The following is a 20,424-nucleotide window of genomic DNA, read 5'->3' as shown; positions in this document are numbered from 1 at the left end:
TGTAGAAAACGGGACTTCTCTTCTCATCGTAACTCGTTATGCGTTGCTCGTTAAGCGAGGTTCAACTGTATTTCAACTTTTACAAAATTGCTATAAAATGATTAGAAAAAAATATAAATTTGCGTAAAAATATGTGTTTTTTCGGGATATAGGTTGAAACAACAGAATATCAAGATTATACCTGTGGATAAAATTATTTTTAATATTACAAAACAGTTTATTTATTAAATCAATAATTTTTAGAGTAAATTAATATAGTAATAATTGTATTTTTTTTAATAATAATTATTTTGAAGAATACTAGAATCTTAATTAGAAATTTGGGAATTTTTAGTTTTTGCAATGAAATTCTGTAAATAAAATATTTTGGAGTTTTGGTGTATTTGTTTGGAATATTAAAAAAAAAACTATTTTTTGAGTATTTAATAAATTTTTAAAAAAATACTGGAAGATTAATTAGAAATCTATGATTCTAAATAAGTTTATTTGACTTGGATATTGAAGTTTTGTCCAAATAAAGTGTATGAATTCAAAAGGGTTTTTCACTCTTATTATTTTGAAAGACAAACCAAGATCAATTGCTGAATATGCTGTTTGGGGTTGTAAGTAAGCTCAACCAAACAACAACAAAAACCGTAGAGACACTTCATCCACCCCCAACAAGATTGACGAAAGATCAAAGCAGCAGGGAGCAGTTGAAATTATGCAATTTTTCCCCGAATCTCTCTCTCACTCTGGGTAGTTGTTGTTTTTTTTTGGTTTACGGTTTGATTTGATTCACGCAATTACCAGAGGCCTGGGGGTGAAAATCCCCGGTGCTCGGTCACGTTTAAGTAAGTAATTAATTTCAAATTATCTAATTCATTATCTGGCCGCACGTATGTGCATATATTTATGAGGCGGGGGCGACCTAAAAATAGGGTTTCTTCGTGATTCGTGCGAGCGACGGGTGGCTGAAGCGAAAAAAAAAAGTTAGTGATATCAAAATGGAAATGAGCGAGAGAAAGAGGGACAAGTTGAAACAACAACATCAGCAGCAACAACAACAACAACGAAGGTGGAAGATCGTAATCTGCTTGGCAGTGTGAAAATATGTATTTAATTTAACGGCCATTTATCATTTCCTCATTTACCGGCCAACACCGGAAACGGCTATGATTTATCGCGCGAATTATGTAATTTAATTGCCCACGTCCACACATCATTTCGGTGAGGCTCCCCGTCGGGATGGAATGGATGGTCGCAAAGGGAAAAATCATTCGAAGCAATCGGGGGTGAGACAGAAAACAACTACACCATCAAGCAGTGGAGGAGGAGGAGAATATGAAGGGAACCGAAGGGAGTTATCTGCCCGTTAAAATTGTTCGCGCCCTTTGTTGTTTGTTTGTCCTTTGCGGATTTATTGTTCACGCGAATGGGGAAGAACCGCTTGTTTTCAATACAGCGCGCAGAAGAAGAAAGAGAGCAGGGAAAATAAAAAATAAAGTACAACGAAAAATTGAGGCGAGCATAATAATAATAATAATAAATAGAAATGCTCCACTTCTTCTTGGGGTGGAGGAGTGAGCGTCGGGGAGTTTTTTTTTTGGGGGGTTGTTGCAGGGGGACGAAAATAATATCGCTATAATAAAACAAAGCCGGGGGACCATAAGGGCCGTCCTTCGAGACCCTCCAATGCACCGACCACTTAAAGGTATTATGAATCAATCAATATTTGTTTAAGTTTGTGTATACATAACCATACTTAGACCCATTGTGCATGCTCTAAATATATGTGCACATTGTTTGTATTACATAATTACTATATTGGGGGGGTTCGTTCCTTATTTCTTTATTTTTTTCTCTTTTCTTTGTTGCTGCTGCTGCTGCTTCGATCCCTTTTCTTCGTCCTCTTTGCACACCCGTCATCATCAACCGGCGGTATTTTTCATCCTTACGATCTTCTCAAAACATCATCCCAACAGCTCAAATCTTAATCTTACATATTTACACAAATTCTTATATTTCATAAGAAAAATGTACGTTTATATTAATTTCATCACAATTTTACATATTTACTCAAATAATTCTATTTCATAAAAATTTTAAACTTATTTCATTGATAACATAGAAATTGTCATTCAATTTCATTTTATATAATCGTTTTTTTTTTTACAAATTTCTCAAGCAAAACAAAATTTTACAATTACAAAAAAATACATATTTACTCAAATGCTTCTAAATCATTATAAAAGTTCACGTTTATATCAAATTTAAGCTAATTTTATTGTAATCATAATTTTTTTATTAATATTTCTTTGAAATTTGGAACGGGAAATGAATTTTTCAACATCATTATGTGAATATGCGGAAGTTTCGAAACGAAATTAATTTCATCCGGGGGTTAAAAACTAAGGCAGCCCGAATGGAAGATCGATTTTCCGCGTCTGCTAAGCGTCCCATTATGTGCAGGATTTGCTGTGACACCGAACAGGACGAGAGGACTGCTGATTTCAAAAACAGGACCACTACTATCGTACTAATTAATTAATTAATCATCCGCGGAACTCCGACAAACTAAAATAATTTATACAAAAAGAAAAGAGAGAATGGAACATGAAGAAGAATATGCAGCATTTAATTATATTTAAATGCGAAAACTGCTTTCCGTCGAAATTGAAGAGGAGTAAGTTCAAAGTTTGGCATGAGCCCACCAGGAGCTTAAGACACTTCACTCAGGTCTTGAGTTCATTAGGACAAAGCGGAAGCAGCCGCAGACGAGTATAAAGCTTAAAATGTGAATAGTAGCTGAAGCTTTTGAGGCGTGAAAAGATTTAGTTCTTAGGACGAAATGACCATTTGCATCGGTCGGAATATAAGGCGCTCGTTCAAGTGGAAGAATACGTAAACTGAATTCCTGTCGTATTTGGAATTTTTATTTTATACAACTTACGTCCACAAGTATTTAGAGAAATAATTGTATAAAAATATAACATTTCAGCATTTATACAGTAAAAATTAGAGAATTTCGATTCATAAAATATTCTTATAAATTTTAATTGAAAATGTAAATAATAATAATTATTTTTTATGAAAATTATTTAAGGGTGGTTTTTGCTGCGACTATGTATGTATGTGTAATGAAGTGTCATGTGGTTGTGAGGTAAATTATGGTTTGGTAAATAGTGAAAACGTTTGTTTGCCTTCGGGCGAGAAATTCGTATGTGCATAAACATAGATCTATGTTAGAAGTAAAGAGAGAGAGAGAGAGAAAAGAAAAAAAGGAGAGCTAAACGAGGCCAGTAAATTGTTGGGGTGGGCGCTTAACCGGCAATTAGGAGTGTGACTGTGTGCCATGTTTACAAACTGTATAAATTCGTGGGAGCTTAGCACGGTTATGTAAACGAGCATCTCCGGCCGACCGGAAATGGGGTGGTCCGCGCGCGACCCACCCCCGGAAAACCCGCCATCCGGAACATTACGGATAGATATTCGGCGCATTTTATTGCCATAATCGGCACGTGATCAATATTTACCCTTAATGCCTTAATTAGTAGCACCCCTACCGCCCCCCTACGATACCAACGCTCGCCGTGTTTTTTCGCACACTATTTTATTTTTATTTTTTGTGGATTCGCGCTCGATCGACCCAGACGCTTCACGATTTATTAAATTCTTTCATATGCAAAATTTGTTTTCACCATTCCGATCGGATCCGATCCGATTTCATACACCCCTCATGCCTATATAGATTTCGAGTTTGAAATTGGAATCTTTCAACTGCGCCTCGCATGTTTATTAATCGCCTCGCGTTTTATTAAACATTTTTCAATCAAATTTCACTACCACCTGAAATCAATAACCTGAAACGGTTTTATTTTATTATTTGTTCATCAGTTCAATCACGGATCACGACTATAGAAAAGTTTGAAAATAACATTATGAAAAATTTCACTTTTCAATAAAATCTTAAATGAAATTTTGAAAAATATTTACTAAAAACAATGTAAAAATCAGAAAGTTAGATTATTATAATAAAATAATTGAAGTGAAATTTAAAAATGTCAATGACAATTTTATTTCAATATGTTACTAAGATTTTCTGTTTTTTTTTTAAATTAAAGATATTAATTCATAAAAGTGTATATGATTATTAAAAATAGTTGAAATATAAATAATTAATTAATAATTGTTTTACTATTGTAAATTGGTTTGTAAGTTCTAGAAAATTGAAATTTAAAAATATCAATGACAATTTTATTTCAATATGTTACTAAGATTTTCTNNNNTTTTTTTTAAATTAAAGATATTAATTAATAAAAGTGTATATGATTATTAAAAATAGTTGAAATATAAATAATTAATTATTTATGTTTTTTTATTGTAAATTAGTTTGTAAGTTCTAGAAAATTTTATACTTTGCTTGTATTTAAAACAGGTGATTAGCGTTGCTTTTCGACGGTCGGTGGATGCGCCGGGTGGCGAGACAGTTTTAATGCATTTCAAGTGGGTGGGATCTTTCCGATAATGATGGACAATAAATCTTACTGTTTATTATGCAAAAGAAAGAGGTATGATCTTATTGCGTGTCGAGGTTCCCGGCAGGGGGCGGCGGGCGGTCGACTGGTGGCGGCGGCGGCGCTGGGCGCTTTCTTTTTGCTCGCCCCCTTTCCGGTGCTCTAGAATTCTTTGCCTGCCAGAATGGACAGTTCGCTGCGCACCTCCGAGCTACTGTCTGCATTACAAGAAGATAAATGTCCGCCGCCCCCCGAGAATGGCCCCCTTCGCACGATGGTCATCTTGCGATACGCCGCTTCACCCACCCCCTTGCCTCACCAGCCCGGACGTGAATATTTTATCAAAGTTTTACTGCTGCCCTTTGCGTGCGCTCTATGCCTTCCCCATTTCTACAGCACACAACAAGTTTTACTTTGGACATTCTCCTAAGAGGATTTATATCAAACCAAAACAACAACAAAATGTACCCATATTACATAATATTGACAAAATTTTCCACAAATATGTTTCCATTCACAAAAAAAATGATTACGTTTAATATTTTGCTTTTACTGAAATAATTAATCGATTTGTATAAAAAAAATTAATATAAACACAGGCAAAATAATAATAGAGAAAAAAAAATGTATGAAATGAAATCCGAGTGTGAATGGGGGTGGCGAATGACAGGAGAGCGCTTGAACTTTACACTTTTATCATTATACCCGATAATTGGTTTAATGGCGCTCAGTTTATATAAACCTATCAGAATCAATCAGGGAAAATCGGATGAATTGGAATTTAATATGACATATGAAATGATCTGTTATACATGCACTGGGGTGTAGTGTATATGTGTTGGCCGGTTTCAACCCCTCGGAAATTGGTGGACTCACGCTCGATCCGTTTCGAGGAGAACTTTAAATTAAATTATTTTGACCGCATGGACGTGACACAAACACGAACCGTTTGGCCAGCTCCAATAACTCATAGATTTGCACGAAATCATGTGTTCCAATAACACGGGCGCAATAAAAAAAAAACAGAGCGCTCCACCTAAATCCGTTCATCTTTACAAGGGGCGCAACTAAAAAATACGAGTTGTTACCCTTTTCTAAACGTTGAATAAACAATAGTTTTTTTTTTAATAGTAATTGTAACAAAGGCAGGAAAAACAAATAGAATGTGGGAAACCGCTTATCTGGCACGCGAACACACTCCGTGAAATTAGCCAATCCTCCCTTCGAAACATTAAATTAACTACATGTTTGGTGCGAAGGGCGCACACGTAACGTTCATGTCAACTAATATGAAACTATTCACACATTCGCGATGTTTATCTGCCGTTTACAAATTTTGAACTATCGAGGTAGGAAAGGGCCTAATTTGTATTGAGGGCACGTGATGTAACAGGATGCAAGCCAATATGAAAACGGCAACTTGACACGAAATGTTCTGAGCAATCCAATTGTTTAAACCCAACTTGTATACTTACAAGTAAATTTATTGATTCTTCAATTATAAAATCACAATAATTAGTGAAACAAAAAATTATATGTCTATTGAATGTAATACTAAAAATATATTAACTAAATTTGTTGGTTGTATTAGTAAAGTTAATTAAATCATAAATGCAATTTGAAGTAATATTAAGTTGTTTTCTTGGAATTAGGTAGTTTGATGAAGTTTGGCGTTCGAAGAAAAGTCTTTTGATTTCGATTAGGTTCTGCTGGGCGTGGGTATTGTTGCATGTGTAAAGCGGGTAAGGAAATTTTAGTGAATTTCGGTCGTGTTTTGCGGTGTGAATGCTATATAAGTTTGGAATTCGATTAAGGGTGCTCGGATAGGGCGCATAGCGTGTACTATAAGCTGTCTGCCTTATCGCCGACTGAATTGAACACTCATCGCAAGTACCTGACGTAACAGAGCTTGAGCACGAAACAGCCGTACCATCTATATGACTAATTATACGGAGTGTTACCTTTCCAAATACATATCAATTTTAATCAACAGTAGAAGCAGAAGTAGAAGCAGACGGTTTGAGGGGGGTTTCCCCCCATTCCGCAGCTTCGGTAATTGGGAATTTCTCGAGTAGTTGCCGCGCGACTTAATTAGTAGTTCTGGAATCGCTTCGGCCTCTCCCTTACCCAAGAATAATAGCGCACGCTCGGAACTGGTATTGGGACAATGATGAACGTAGAAAATAAGAGGAAGAATTACAAAAAAAAAAACAAATACTCACCAAGAGAGATGAAGATAGAGAGATTGGAAAACAACGAGGCGAAACTGAACAAACAATAAGAGAGAGAAAATACGTTGAAAGGAGAAATGTTATATAAAAAATGAGAGAAGAATGTATATGCCCTAGCGTGAAGGCAGATGCAGAAGTGCGAGCTGATTTGTCGTCACTAACAAAGTCAGAGGCGGATGTGATTATGACATATGCTAGCAAATTGAAGAAAACCACAGGGGAACCGAATCCTGCGGTACAATGAATAATTGTGCCGCTTAAAATTATGGTCCAATACCGACTAGGGCAGTGTCAACACACAGACGAGCCATTGTTAAATACACGACAGGACTACTTCCATTGAAATAAGAAGAATAACGGGGATGGCAAATATTCGCACGGGGGAGACGCCCCACGTTTTCTGCTCCAAGTACACCTTAAATATAATATACACAAAATACATACTCATTCTACTCCCTAAAACAACACTAAACTCTCCTAATTAATTGAGAAAAAAGTATTTTTCAATTTTCATATGAAAAAAACATGTTTTATTATTATTTAAATAAAATTTATAAAACATATAAATTTTTGTAATTTTTTTTAGTGAAAACGAGCAAATAAATTTATTATTTAATTAACATTTATTAAAAAAATTATATAATTATTTTGTTGTTGATTTGTGTATGCTGTTTTATACGTTTTAATCGTGTGTTGTAAATGGTTGGAGAAATGAGGTTGTAAGAAAGAAAAGGCATTAATTAATTTGTTATGTATTGGTTGTATGGTTCTGACAGTATTTCAATCGTCGTAAAGGGCGGTAGGAGTGGTTATATACTATTCAGACCGACAAATTACAGTTTCTGCGATTTTCTTCAGATGGAAAATGAGTTTTCTTGCGGGAGCACACGATTAAAACTAAATTCGATTAGGGGTGGCGGCGGAGACGGCTCTCGTCGTTCGATCTAAACCTTCTGCAAGGGGGTTGGGGGTGGCCATGCTCCCCCACACATACACACAACAAGTATATATTTTTTAATAGAGCAAACACACGTGAATCCGATGTTAAGTGTATCCCTTCGAATAGTTAAAAGGTAAATGCAGGGTAAATATTTGAGAGAGATAATTACTGCCGCGCCTGGGAGGCGGATACGAGCTAGTTCGGTCTCGGGGGTTCCGTTGGTTCCATCAATTGCAAGGGCCGGGGGCTGATCGTTCGATCGCAGCGGCATAAGCTTCGGTCCCCCGGCTCTATACACACATACAACACACACACACATACATACATATATTTCAACCCCTAGTGCGTTGAATATATGCGGTTATACGATTCAACGACTACAAGCTGCCACCCCGTAAACACGCGCTTTAACTGACTCTATGATAATCATCGACAATCCAGAAATTCATATTCAAACGGTCGACCGACGGGGGTAGTAAAAAAAAAGAAAAAGATAGAGCTACACGAAAGAGCACCCCTTCAGCCGTGGAACTTCTGGATTTTATTTGTGACACCTCTTCAATTTTTCGAAGCAACCCTTCAACATTTATGTTTTCCGCTCTAATTCGTCATTTTTACCAACTAACAATACCAATTACTATAATTACATGTAATTTGACATGTTATAGTTAAATTAATATCAGTTATCTAATAAAATTCTTATAAATTAAAATAATTATATGATTATTTTCTTGAATTATTTAGATTTTTTGAAGTTGTACTTAAATATTAAAATTTAGAAATAGAAAATAATTAAAAAACGTTGAGAGTGTAGAAAATTTGTATAGAATAAATTCTTCTTTTAATTTATTTTATTTTATGGTTATTGCAATAATTATTATATTGTTTAAGATTTTATATATTTTTATTTTGTTTTACAAAAAAATAAAATAATTTTTTAATTGTTATTTGTTAGATAAGAAAATATTAAAAAATTCAAATCTATGGTATAAAATTTTACTAAATGAATATAACAATTGAATTTAGTATTAATAAATTAATAATTAAGATATTTATTATTTAATAATATTTTACTATTTTCCTCTCAAAGTATTTTATAAATTATTAAAATATTGGAAACAATTAAAAAATGTTGAGAATGTAGAATAATTCTAAATTTTATTTATAAATATAAAAAGTCAATTAAAAGGTCTTCGCCAGAGGTTTTTCCGCACTAATAAAATATTTTAATAAATATGGACTGAAAATTTTCGTTTTCATTAAGAGTTCGATACTAAAGTTATTATTATTTTTGAAGTGAATATGCGAAATGAATCCGGATCACGTTTTCGGTTCGTTTATTTCTTGTGTGCTCTTTTTAATGAAAGCTTATGAGGGGATGCGAGAGACTCGATCGGTCTGGGGAGGCGGCGACTAGGGGTTGTTAATAGAAATTTCGGTTAAGCGATCAACTTCCGCTTAGCATTACGTTATTATTTGTTTTGTGTGCGGGCCCGAGGGGGGCGGGTGCGTACTTCGGGGACGGCGTCGCCGCCGCCACCATCACCACCGATCCCCTCATCCTCCTAGTCCTAACAGCCTCGTTCCGTAATTTAAATATTGGGCAACCGTTAGGGGCAAATCTAAAGGCAAACGCGATTACGTACCTCTCCCCCAGACAAGAAACATAAGTGTTTATTTAAAATCCGCAAAGACGTCGAGAGGGATGGGGCGGTTCGCCCGGGGGAGGACAGGGGGCGGTAGAGTGTGCCGGCTGGTTATATTGTGCGCGGATTCCCCGGGTTCTTGATCTTTAATAAAGTTTGTTCAACACAATGAAGAGGCATCTGCGCGCCTCTTCCGCCAACTCCCTTTTGTTGGTGGCGCGACACGCGCTCGACGCTCAACACAATCAAGCGACATTCGATAGCGTCTTAAGAAAGTACTTCCGCCGGATCCGCAGATCGTATTGCACCACGTACATCTGCGCTCTCCCCGCAGATTGCAATCGCAATCCATCCTCTAATTATGGGATGATCACGTGGCGGTGGAGACGCGGGGTGAGGCTGATTTCAATCTCGCGTCTCGGCCATCAAGGAGCGCCTCAGATGCTGCTATGACTGCTGACTATGACTGGATATGGCGGGGGCGGATCGGGATGAAAAGCGACGCGTTTCTATGGATGGCACGGGGCGTAACTCGGCGCCATCTCATCTGCGTCTCCTCTTCCTGCTGCAACTGGGGTCAAGAGACAAACGTCGACGGAGAGCAATTTGCGAGAGCGGAAATTAATTGATCACTTTTTTTTATTGTAATCGGCCCTAAGCGACTTGCCTTGGCCTGCTGCAGGCCTTAAAGACACCACGTGTGTAGGGTTCTCTCAATGGAACGATGCACCGAGTTTGCTATACACGCCACATCCGCCCACGTGCCCTTAACTATATGGGAATCATATTTCCGACTCCGCTTCCGATAGTGAACAATATTAAACGATTCGCGCATTATTCACCATTCAATAAGTGGTACAATACCATACAACACCCCATGCCAATACCCAAAGTCAAAAAAGAAAATAGGGTGGAAATCTAAATATTTTGTTGCCTCACGAATTTTTTAATCTTCATTCAAATTATTTTTTTTTTTCAAAAATTTCAATAAATTATTTTAATTTAGATTATTTAAAACATTTTTAATATAATTCCATAAATATTAATTATTTAATCAATGATATAATATATATATTTAGTAAATGTTTCATATTGAAAATGTAAATCTTATAAGTTAATGTTTTTGTATTGTTTTTACTATCATACAGAAATAGGACAGACGTGTACGCGAGAAGTCGTAAAGTTGAAGGTCGGAAGTAATCAATGAAGAAGAGCACACTTTCAATGTATATTATATAGAATATATTTGTGGGTGAGTGACGATGATGGTGCTAATAGAATCGTAATTGAGCGGATGAAAATATGTGTGCACGAGGCGTCGAAAGTTGAAAGATTAGATTAGATGAGTTTGTTGAAGTGACACGGCGTTGGGGGATCATCCGTTTTGGGGGGAGGGGTGAACGATGTCTATAATTGTCTGAAATGATTGAGTCTGTGGTCGGCAGTGAGCATTATATAAAAATCGTGCGGCGTGACATCGACATCGCACAGTCGTTCCCCAACAATGATCTCGCTCAGAACCAGATAACCCTCAGCCGTTAATTGTCTGTGATTAGCCTTGCCGCACGACACCCTCATCCCTTCATCCCTACATCCCATTCGTCCCGCCACCCCTCGGAGCCGCCGTCGCAGTATTAGCTGATCGAAACCCTCCTTCTCCCATGTTCCATGTTCTATGTTCCACGTTCATGTTCCACGACGCATAATAGGCTTTGTCACTTATTATTGCGATTAAATGAGGGCGTGACGCATCCATCTTATCCTGTATACGACAACACATTTCATGTTTATATCATCATCAGGAAACTCGTCCACTCACCCGGAAATCTCAACCCTCCTGTCAAAAATAATATACAACAATCGTGGCTACACACTAATAACCTTTGCAAATTCTATACATGTAATTACTTCATATCAGTCAGCAAGAACATTTACTAAGTTACTAGAACTTAAAAAAATAGTTTAAAACTAAAATATAATAATCAATAATTTTGTTTTAAAATCATTCAGATGTATAATAAAATTCCCTTAAGGTAATAAATCAAAACAATGCTTTCAAAATATTTGGAAGAAACATATGCCAGAGTCTTTTACTTCGAGCAAAACATAGCCCTTATCCCCTCTCATCCATGCATGTAATGGCCAGTCCTTCTCAACCCCACTCCACCCCACTTCACACTTCCCAATGCATTCATTCGTCTTTCATCTATGCACAGATTCTTGTATCCACCTTTCTTATGTATTACGTATTCATTCACGTTTACTCGATTCCCATAACGCTCCACCTCTTAAGGTTCCACCACAAACGTAGATAATCCCTTTTTCTTATTCGACTCATCCTCATTGTACTTATCCACCTTCCCAATATACCAATCCTCATTACTTCTTTCCTCCCTTTCCATGTAATCCCTTTATGTGCAAACATTTTACTAATCTTCCTGCTATTACCCTAGCTATTACCATTCACAATTTCCCTTCTGCCACAATGTTAACTGGGCGGTCCTCATTCACACCTCACACCTTGTGAAGTTCATTTCTACTATTCCATCAGCATGCAATCTTGCTGTACTACGTTTACTACTCTCTGAAGAAACATTACTTTACGTGCATGTTACATAAAATATTTTCGGTCTTAGAATGATAAGGTATGTTCAAGTATTATGATCAATATTTTTATATAATTTGTTACAACTTTGAATGACGCTTTTGAATAAGCTACTCTACTTGATACTCTACTTATATAATGGCACACTAGTGAAACAACAACTTTTACTGGAGTAATACTACATGAAGATATCATACATTGTTTGAAAATATTAATTTAACTAAAAATATATCAAAGAGCTAAAATTTACTAAATATTTACACAATTTTAATTAAAATTATTTTGAAAATTTATATATTTTATTTATTTATGTTTTCAGAATTAGGATGGCTGCGACGGAGAATTCGACGAGTTTGGGTGATGGAGAGGCTCAGAAGGGTGCGCCGCCTCCGACGAGAAGCTTGAACTTCTCCATAGCGAAGATCATGGAACCAGACAACAAGTTTCCAAAAAAGAGTCCGGATTCGTCGTTGACAGTGCCAAAGGTACCGACGATGCCATATACTTCCCACCTGGAATCAGCGTTCAAGAAGTACGTGCCATCAGTGCTGAGATCACAGGATCTGCTCCACCAATACCCTCTGGTCTACTATCCCAGTCAGTTGATGTGCGTAGCAACGACCTCGGTTTCGGTATACAGTGTTTCTCCAGAGAATGGTGCAGCAGGAGGTAGTCCCTCGGGACTGCCGGCGGTGAATCCGACAGCACCGTCGTTGCCGGAACATTACAATAAGGGCTGCCATATGAAGCGCACAATGGGACCGGTTGGTTCGGGGGCGGTGGCGTCCGCGCCGACTGGAACAGGGGCGGTCGCCGGCTTGGGGCTGGTTTCGGGATTGGGATCGGCGGTGGGCACGGGGACGGGCAGCTCATCCGGGATCGATGGGGGGAAGAGTGCCCTGAGCACGGCCACCAACTCCGCCAAGCAGAAGAGCTTCGAGTGCGGCGAATGCGGCAAGGTGTTCAACGCACACTACAATCTGACGCGCCACATGCCCGTGCACACGGGCGCGCGACCCTTCGTCTGCAAGATCTGCGGAAAGGGATTCCGACAGGCGTCTACCCTTTGCCGCCACAAGATCATACACACATCGGAAAAACCGCACAAATGCCATACATGCGGGAAAGCCTTCAACAGATCCTCAACGCTGAACACACACGCCCGCATCCACGCCGGCTACAAGCCTTTTGTCTGCGAGTACTGCGGTAAAGGATTCCACCAGAAAGGCAACTACAAAAACCACAAGCTCACGCACAGCGGCGAAAAGGCATACAAGTGTACTGTCTGCTCGAAGGCTTTCCACCAAGTCTACAACCTCACCTTCCACATGCACACCCACAACGACAAGAAGCCCTTCACCTGCCAGGTGTGCGGTAAGGGCTTCTGCCGGAACTTCGATCTCAAAAAGCACATGCGGAAGCTGCACGAAACCGGCGGCGCCGGTGACCAGGAGTTCATGAATAGCCCTCCAGCTCCCAGCGGCTATCCACGAGATCGCGACCTCCACCACTTTATCAGCCCTTTCCTTCTGCCGCCATCCACATCCAGACCACCGGTTCCGGTCTACACCGGTAAACTCTTATGACCAATTCCCGACTGCTATTAACTTATTTTGCAATTTAATAATCATTGTTATTGTTTCCTATACGAAGAAGTAAGACGAAAAGAAAATATAATAATAATATTAATAATACGATATGAATATCAATACATTCGAGGAAAAAAAATGAAGTAATAATTATATTAATAAATCATATTGCAATATAAATGTGGACGCTTTGTGAATCTGTGTTAAATATTAAAGGGAAAAGTTTAAAATAATTATACCGAAATTTGGATGATGAGTCGAGTCAGTAGCGATATGGATCTCTCTGTATAAATGTGCAATATTAATTCGGCTTCTATATAACTATGACTGGTCTCCTTTTCACATCGCTTAGATTATGTATTATAATAAAAGATAAATTAAGAACAACAAGATCTGAAGATATACCTATATAAATATATATTAATATTAGTTAATAAATGTTATTTATAATAAAAAAAAATCTGAAACTATACGAATACTCTTTCATTTTCCTATCCCGGCATCCCTTACTCTCAAATAGAATAATGGACAGGAAAATGTATTTAGAATGAAATTAGGTAACAGCCTTGTGGTTTTCGGCGGGATCCATGCTGAAAGGGAAATAATCAGTGCAGCGTTGCGTATGTCCAGTGCAAGCAAACGTATGGGATAATAACAAGGTATTAAGGATCATTGATCACAATATGGGGATCAGCAGCGTCCATTGAATCCTACTCCTGTGCTGTACGCACATGACGAGAAAGTTTTACGGCCGTACTGGATTAGGGATGTTTCTTTCCTCTCGAGTGGTCAGTCACAACAGGCACTCCTCGCATCGTCCTTAAGCAGATTACATGTTTCACTTTTTTTTTCCTTGCCCTCCTCCTTCTATCCATGACCGATTGCCGCTTCACCTTCAGACGGGCCGACACAAACAACGCCGTATCGTTTCCTCTACAAGTAACTTCAATAAAACGATTTACCCAAAACTCTCCTCCCATTCATTTGCTGGATATACTTTACTATACCTCCTGCTTAATACCTACGATTTATGAGGTAATATATTTGTGGGCGAACACGGAAGCAGTTGTGATTCTTTTGTGACCGCACCACAATAAAGGTAGAAAAAAAAAATACCATTTTTATCTTATACAAGGAATTAAGCGACTTACGTGTGTTCATCTCATAATAAACAGCTTAATTTTTATCAATTGCTACTTACTATTTGCTACAAATATTTTCAAGAAAAATAATACGACTTAATATCATTTAACAAATATCATAATATTACGTTTACATAAAAATCATTAATTGAAAATTATTTTCTTATTTACATATTTATAAATATTTATTTTCAGAACTTTACGAAAATTTAAAGAAAATCAAATAATATATGATAATTGTTTAATTTTAACAAGTAATAATTAATAATTCGTGAAAATAACTAAATCAGTTTCAGTAATTATTTATTCAAACACGAAATAATTATGAAACCATTTGATTGTACCAACAGATCAGAAGGGGTGATGATCTACCCCCAAGAGTTCGGATCATTAGTCACTTTTTACTAAGCTTGAGAACTAGCAACATGGCTAATGTATTATCACACCCTTAAATTATACTTGAATATAAACACTTTGATTTTATTGTTCATAAGGAAATATTGCTCTTTAAATTAGTTTTAATATTATCTTATTTTTATAATGATAATTTATTATAAATACTTTAAATATTTACTTATTTTAGTAAATATTTTTAATAATTCATTCATACGATGGAAATAAAACTTATCACAGAAACATGAATGAACATCGGAAATAGTAATATTTTTCAGTGGCATTTATCCCTCTTTCTATTAGCTAGTTTTTTTTCTCTTTCTGTGTTCTTCCTGGGTAATTTGTAAAACCGCACCCCGTGAAGCGTTTCCTGATTTCTTGTTCCTCTCCCATTATTTTCGTTTTCTTGATGTTCACCGCATCTATTGTGGTTTATATTCAAATTCATAAGGAGCAAAGACCAGAAGGAGCTGGCCCATATAAATAAAGAGTGAATCGTCCGTTCCCCTCCTTCTGTTTGATTAGCCCGGATAATTGTAAGAAAACTTAAACAAACAAACAGAGACAGGTATTGGGATGTATGGGGGCTCTAGCTGTCAACACGAATTTGGTCGACGGCAACGGTTGGATAACATCGTAACTAGCCGAGCCTTCGGGTGCCCATGAATGACAGATGGGCAGGCTAAACCATTTACCCGACACATGAATGAAAACACGATGTTATCGCACAGATACCTTAAAGGGATCACTCCTGTACAGCTATGATACTCCTAGTTCCGACCGACGGGATTGACGCATATCTTTCGTTAATTAATTGGAAACCCGATGTATAAGATTAATCTTATATAAAAACACATATAGTTCATAGTAATTAAATGAATACATTTCTGATAAATAATTATTCTAATTTATTATTTAAATTTAACGAAGTTGAATTTTATTAATTAATAAGCAATTTTAAATAATATATATTTAAAAAAAAATAGAAATATTTTTTATCTGCATTATATTTGCTACAGTTTGGAACGTATATTTAGTGTGTGTGAATTCGTGTAACTTTTGTAGTGAATAATGAAAATTTGCTACCGACTAAGACCACAAATTTAAAAGGAAATTTTCTTGTAGAATTCAAAAATACAGTAGTAAAATGTTCAATTGCATAATGCAATACATGCAATCTGCGGATTACATGAATGGAGGTATTAGAGTATTGCAAGTACAAAAAGAAGGTGTAGTTGCAAAGGTGTTTGGCGGCGACGGTCAGTGAATGAAATTTTCCTAGAAACTCCGTGAAAAGTAGGCTTCGTTTAACGGCTTAACTGACATTATCGCCTACTTAACAGGATTTCGGCTATCCGAGGGACGACCAGGGGGTTTGCACAGCAATTTTAATAATTGAAATCCTGCGAGAAGCCGCATCCGTGTATCTGCCTGGGATTGTGTTCGAGCGAGTATTAGGGGTCGCTTACTGTAGGGGTGTTTCGTGAAGGGGTTTCCTAGGAGTTCATTAATTGCTCATCGCCCTTTGCACGGTCCGACACCTTCCGCATTCACAAGTGATCTGGCAATGACACGGCATCATCGGCAAATTGCCATTATTCTCCTCATAACTTTCATCATCCGTGGATAAACGAATCACGGATCCTGATATCCGGAGGGGACAATTGCAACATCTGCTTGCTGTTTCTTCTTGCTGAAAAGGAATTTATTCAAGGTTTTCAATTCGAAGGTAGCTTTGCAGCGTAGACCCCGGGTATTTGACGACGGTGGAGGAGGTTCGAGTGAAGAAAAAGTGAGCCCTACGGGTTCGATGGCCCGAACATCCGGCCTCCACTTGAGACCACTAGCCTAAACAAATTGTAGACAACAATAAAGGATTCCGGTGCATTTCGCTAAAGGTTACATGAAGTAGCGCAACTTTAAGGCGATTACAGGCAACAATGCGATCTTTGCCCCGCCGAAAGGAAAACAAAACAGCAACAAAAAAAATGAAAGCACACAGAAAAAATGCAAGCCGCTTCCTTCTTCGGACAGATCACGCAGAATTCCTCGCAAATTTTTGTATATTCTATTCATAGGTATTACATAATTTAATTGTATTAGACATTCAAAATAAAAAGCAAACAAAAATTACATATCAAAATATTATTTTTATACTTGTAAATATTTTTTTCTATACTTAGAGAATCGTTTTCAAATTATTGCTATGAATAGGATGTTCCAATGAAAGGATTTTTTTTTCATATATTTTTTTTAATATACTCCCCCTAAGGATCAAATGGCTGCGTAATAAAATAGGATAATGATCAGAGCAGTAAGCGATTTTTGTTCAAGATCCGGCCACTCGAAATATCGCTGTTAAATCATTACATGGCAAAGAGTTTTTAGATACAAGATCAATCCTTCCTCTGGAGTGCATTCGCCTATCGTCCTCACTCCAGATTTTGATGCAATAAGCGGTAATGGCATGGAGGGATGGAAAACGAGGCAGCGATCGCTAACCTTTTGTTTTGGAATAATATTAAAGGTGTTACTACATGTGATTGCACGAAGCTATCGTAGTATCGTCTGCACCCTCGCGACCACCCCCTGCACCAAAACGATATACTAAAACCATTGTCGCAAGCTCGAAGGGTGAGACACCTGTGACGGTCCCAGGGCCGTTGCACAGGCCAACACCTTCGCATAATGAACTCGCTGCTAATCGCTTTTGCACCTCTCCTCACGGTTCGCCACGTCCCTCGCAAATATTCTGAACAAGCCTCAACCCCCGCATCACCCCCACAATAGCTCGACTCCTAATACCTACGACGACATATGCACGTAATACAGCGTAAACTTTCAGTATTATGTCACGGAAACTGATTCCATTCATCTTACCTAATACACGGCAAGCAGTTCGCAGCGTCGCCGGAAAGGAGCCAATCGATAAGAATTTCGGCCGTTAATTCGCTTCTCTAGACGCGTTTTCCTGCATCGCCTCCGAATCCACCCCAATCACGGTGCCTCATTCAATTGGCCCTTCTCCTCGCCCTTCTTTGTAACGCCCCCTTTATTAATTTCCCATTTCTGCCGCTGGAACATCAATGTCACACCTTATTTGACGTCGATAATACTGTTACCAATGCCATCAATATATCGTCCAATTACCAAACAATCATTACTATTATGACCACATCAAATCCTACTACTTTCTTCATTCTCCTCTTCCTTGGAATTGGCTATTCTTCTCTAGCGCAATTTTACCAAATACACATTTTCAACTAAACTTTATTGATAATTGTTTTTTTAATACTATATTTTATTCAAATAACATTAAACGTTTTATGAAAAAAAAAATCCAAAACGTTCTTTGATTGTGAGATATTAATATATGTTTATGTGTGGTGTTGAGATAATAAAAGTCTTTCTTTAAAAACTTGAAAGAACTTTTTCCGAAATGTTGGTCAAAAGTACTTCTATAATTATTCCAGCTGTGAGAATAATAACATCGTTATTACTCAATCCAATCTATTGTAATTAGAGCAAATTAAATTCTTTATACAACTATAATCGTATATAATAACAAATATCATTCAAAAACTACTCAATTTGCATTTTTTATGTAATATTTTCCACTGAATGAAATGAAATTTAAATCATAAAATTGAATTAAATCATTTATATATTGGTTCTTAGTTTTTAATTGTTACATTAATTAAAGTATATTATGATTTTATTAATCGAAGTTATCAATAAAAAAATTAAATATTTTTTCTTCTTCTTTTCTTCTCCACACTTCACTTGTATTGCGCGTCTTGCATAATTTCGCCTGGTAAATATTTTTTAATTTAAAATATTATTGGTTTGTAGTACATGCAACCAAAATTACGTAACCGTCAATTCTAAAGAAGTCATTTAACAAATCTTATAAAATTTTCACAACTAACAAGTATTGCCCCCTGTAAACTAGTAGCTAAAACAGACGATGAACCAAAAAGTCTGTAGTAAATTTCTATTTAACCATACAGTATTGAAATATTAAAATTCAAACTATTTGAATTTAATATACAGTGAAACATCGATTAAAATGACTCGAGTTACATCATTTTTAAAACTTGTTTACACATATTATGTGTATTTTTGAATATGTTTCACTATACGAGTAAAAATCCGGAAAGTGTGGAACAGATTAAAATTATTTCTTTAAATAAATCATAAATAAGTAAAATTTAATAATAATAATTTATTAGGGCAGATAAAACGTTTAATTGCGCTTTGGTTATTATGATTAACAAAGATGTTTAATAATAATTTGTTATTAAAGTGAATGTATCTAACAAAAATATTGTGTAGACATATTTACTAATTTTATCATACCGCTAAGATAACATGCGTCAAACTATTAATTTTAACATTCCCGATTTCACATTCCAGTGTTCGTTTTATCTATATTCTTCTAATTATAGCTCGTATGTTACAAATGTTTTGGAAAAAAATGTTAACATATTTGTGTTCTATGTATTCTTTAAAATTTAATAAATATTTATACCCAGAAGGGCGTAATATTATTAATTTATTTCAGATATAGTTTTTTAAGTATATTTTGTTTTTTTGTAAAATTATGTTTGATAGTTTTCAATTTACATATATATTTCATAAGATTCGGTTATTCAACACTAACTAAATTTTAAGAAAGATGATGGTGTTAATTGTAGGTGTTAACTATGATTTATACGATTTGAATGAGGATAAACATTCAGTCTGGTGCCATCTGTTAGAGGGTAGGAAGATCCTGAAATGAGGGGGCGGAGGTCCAAGAGAGAATCAATCAGATTCGTAACTGGACTAAACGACCAGGGGGAACGTCGAGGTCGCGACGCGAGTATATTTACGCCAGATGCGTCGCGCCGCAGACGCCCGTCGTTCCATTAGTTAGTAACGTGCTGCAAAAAGTAATTCCGGAGAAGAGCTACAGTAAACGAAGTCCAGATGAATTTGTAAACAGTTCGGTGCGAAGAATTGCAGAACCCGGGTTGCAAGGACGCACCTAAAGCATTAGATGCAGAATTAAATAATCGCGCGCCAATTGAAGGCAAAGATTAAGGAAACAAGACAACAAAGGCAGTAATATAAGTTCACATCAACAATAATGTTATTTGTCTTCAAATACAATTTGGCATGGAGCTTACGCCGTCTAAAGTTTAGGTGAGTTTATATTTTTGTGCTTGACTCCGGTCGCTCTTCCGAATTAAAACCCATGGACGGAACCAATGCGGCATTTCGGACCCATTGTACATCACGTAGAGGGTAGAAATGCAGGGGTCGTTTCCTGATCGATATACAGCACCGTAGGGGCTCCCCCTCGACCTAATCCAATCCACCCCCGAAAAGTGAAAAAAA

The 20,424-nt window shown here is 36.8% G+C and overlaps 2 protein-coding genes across 3 annotated transcripts in view; both read left to right on the top strand.

Annotated features, from left to right (window-relative positions):
- LOC108559223 (fez family zinc finger protein 1) overlaps positions 1-13,510 on the top strand; it is a 16,176-nt gene extending 2,666 nt beyond the window's left edge. The window contains exons 1-2 of one of the 2 annotated variants that reach the window (XM_017916427.1): positions 11,913-11,958; positions 12,238-13,510. In XM_017916427.1, coding sequence (XP_017771916.1) covers positions 11,951-11,958; positions 12,238-13,504 — 1,275 coding nt within the window. In that variant the 5' untranslated portion in view covers positions 11,913-11,950 and the 3' untranslated portion in view covers positions 13,505-13,510. Of the gene's footprint in view, positions 1-11,912; positions 11,959-12,237 lie in introns of those variants that run through there. The other variant, XM_017916428.1, reaches the window with a different exon arrangement.
- Positions 13,511-19,878: 6,368 nt separating this feature from the next.
- Positions 19,879-20,424, top strand: part of LOC108559228 (galactosylgalactosylxylosylprotein 3-beta-glucuronosyltransferase P-like) — a 2,698-nt gene continuing 2,152 nt past the window's right edge. The window contains exon 1 of the mRNA XM_017916438.1: positions 19,879-20,229. The gene's annotated coding sequence lies outside the window, so the exon portion shown is untranslated. The remainder of the gene's footprint in view (positions 20,230-20,424) is intronic.

The sequence above is a fragment of the Nicrophorus vespilloides genome, unplaced genomic scaffold (genome assembly GCF_001412225.1).
Source record: "Nicrophorus vespilloides isolate i.1.1-1 unplaced genomic scaffold, Nicve_v1.0, whole genome shotgun sequence".
NCBI classification, from domain to species: Eukaryota; Metazoa; Arthropoda; class Insecta; order Coleoptera; family Silphidae; genus Nicrophorus; species Nicrophorus vespilloides.
This window is presented reverse-complemented; position numbering and strand designations above follow the sequence as displayed.